The 2,261-nt window shown below is 36.1% G+C and overlaps 1 protein-coding gene across 1 annotated transcript; it reads right to left on the reverse strand.

The window, feature by feature from the left end:
- Window positions 1–445: 445 nt before the first annotated feature.
- LOC123204361 (ankyrin repeat-containing protein BDA1-like) lies at window positions 446–1,835 on the reverse strand. The gene is made up of 2 exons (XM_044620965.1): window positions 1,371–1,835; window positions 446–1,297 (listed from the first exon to the last, which is right to left on the reverse strand). Exons 1-2 carry the CDS (start codon window positions 1,833–1,835, stop codon window positions 446–448), a joined length of 1,317 nt encoding a protein of 438 aa, XP_044476900.1.
- Window positions 1,836–2,261: the final 426 nt, after the last annotated feature.

Here is a 2,261-nt window from a genome sequence, read left to right on the forward strand (position 1 = left end):
AATTATTTTAATAATGAATTGAAATAAAAAGTAATTAACTTTTTAAATTTCCCTCTCTTACCGTTATTATTATATTGTAATATATCAAATATTAAATATTTAATATATTATATAATAGTGTGTATAAATTAGAGGTGATTGAGTATACATCTCATTATAATTTTTGTTTTGATAACAAAATTTTTCATCCGAATTAAATTATTTTTTTAAAGTCGAGTAGATAAAACTTTATATTTGATCATGAAAAATCGTGGAACAAAATTTGAACCGACGCTATTTTGTACGTTTAACCCCTCATGTATCAGTGGAACAACTCAATTGTAATTTGTACGGGTGAAAGAAACAACTTCATTAAATATATTAAAAGGAGATATAACATTACAAATAACAACAAAATATAAACAAGTGGCAGCTAAAAGTAAGTTCACTTTCCTACGTTTACATCTTAGGCTGTTGGGTCCTTGTAGGCATTTAATTTATCTAAAAAATTTGGAATATAATTTGCCGTAAGAACACTTACAAGCATAAAAATGATAAACGAAATCCTTACAGTGACACTATCGGTGAAGTAAAAAGTTTCAAGAATAGAAGTATAATACGATAATGCCATCAGAGAAATCAATGTGAGAATGATTCTGCAAAATGGGAGGCCAGTTACGAGAATCGAAATTAGGCACACAGACGTAAAAAAAGCCAATGAATTACAGATCACAAAAACTAATTGTTGTGTAGACCCCAGAATCATATTCCCTGCATGGTGTTGTTCAGAAGGCTCTGTACTAAAGATGGTGGTGGTGGTGTTACTGATAGCGGTAGTGGTGGTGTTACTGATAGCGGTGGTGGTGTTGGTGTTACTGATAGCGGCGGTGGTGGTGTTACTGATACCAGTGTTGTTCGCTGCAGGCTGCAGTTTGCCGTCATCTGGCCAATATCCTCCGGGGGGAGTTAGAGCAGCTTGATATGTAGCTGTGGCGGTCAAAATTGCCACTACAAGTAGTATATTTCGCACTTTAAGAGGAACTTCATTTACGCTTAGGTGAAGCAGCCATAATTTTCTCAAAATTATATCTGAACACGATAAGGCATCAGAAAACTTTTTGAATTTCGAAGTTTTTTCTGAACCTCTTAAAGGCGGATGGAGTTCAGATGCAGTTTTAGCTTTAGCAGTAAGTAGAATGTCCCCAACTGCTGCATCTACCAAACCTTGAGCTTGGCGTTCGTAGAACATGTCCAAAGCTGTCAAACCATTACTGTTCTCTATATTCACTTTCATACATCCAATCAACAGCTTCACCACCTTTATTATTGAGGAGATAAGGAAATATTAGAAGTTTATGTAAAGAAAATGACAAGTCAAATCGGATGCTCACCTCAGGTTGATTTGCAGATACTGCAGTATGCAATGCATTGTTTCCGTCCTCGTCCTTACTGTACAGCATCTCTTCTTTGTTGAAGTATCGAAACCATCCCAACAACACTTTAAAGGCATTCAAACTCGCGTTTTTTATGGCGACATGGACGGCAGTTTCAGATTTAACAGTCAAATCTTTTATTGATGATGGACAAACATGCAAAAACTCAGCCAAACTGGATTCATCATCTAGTTGAGCTGCATAGTGCAAAGGAGTAACCATTCCCTTTGCTTTAACACGGACAAGCTCACTGTCATGTTTTATCAACCATGATACAATTTTCTGGTACTTCAACTCCAAATCCGGATCACAAGGATTCAGCCCTTTCTGCAGGTGCTTCCCTTCCAAAGCCAAATGGAGGGGGCTACGCCCAAGATGGTCTCGCTTCCAAGCAAATGATGGCATTAAGTTTAGTATTTCCATGGCGAAATGGATCTTTCCTTGGCTTACAGCTGTGTGTAAGGGAGTAGTCACAAATAGTATCTTATCAATATCCGCCAAACATATAGATCCTTCATAAGTTCTGAAAATAATTTATCGACATCTCCTACCGCCGCCAGATCCTGCAGCCCCTTCAACCTCTGATCTTCCAAGCTGTTGATGCCCATTCTACAATTTTTCTTCAGATCGGGGTGGTTAACAATATTGCAAATATTGTAGTGCCAGAGAATAAGGAACGCATTCTTCATTTTTATAGAGAACTTGGTACATGTTATCTTACTATCCAAAAAAAAAAAAAATTACATAACATGTTCTCACAAAGGTTTGGATTTAAAATATTTTTTCCCTCCTATTTAACATAAATAATATTTTCTCACATAAAATAACACTCTGTTTGAAAAAATTAAC

The sequence above is a fragment of the Mangifera indica genome, chromosome 20, assembly GCF_011075055.1.
Source record: "Mangifera indica cultivar Alphonso chromosome 20, CATAS_Mindica_2.1, whole genome shotgun sequence".
In the NCBI taxonomy this organism is placed as follows: domain Eukaryota; kingdom Viridiplantae; phylum Streptophyta; class Magnoliopsida; order Sapindales; family Anacardiaceae; genus Mangifera; species Mangifera indica.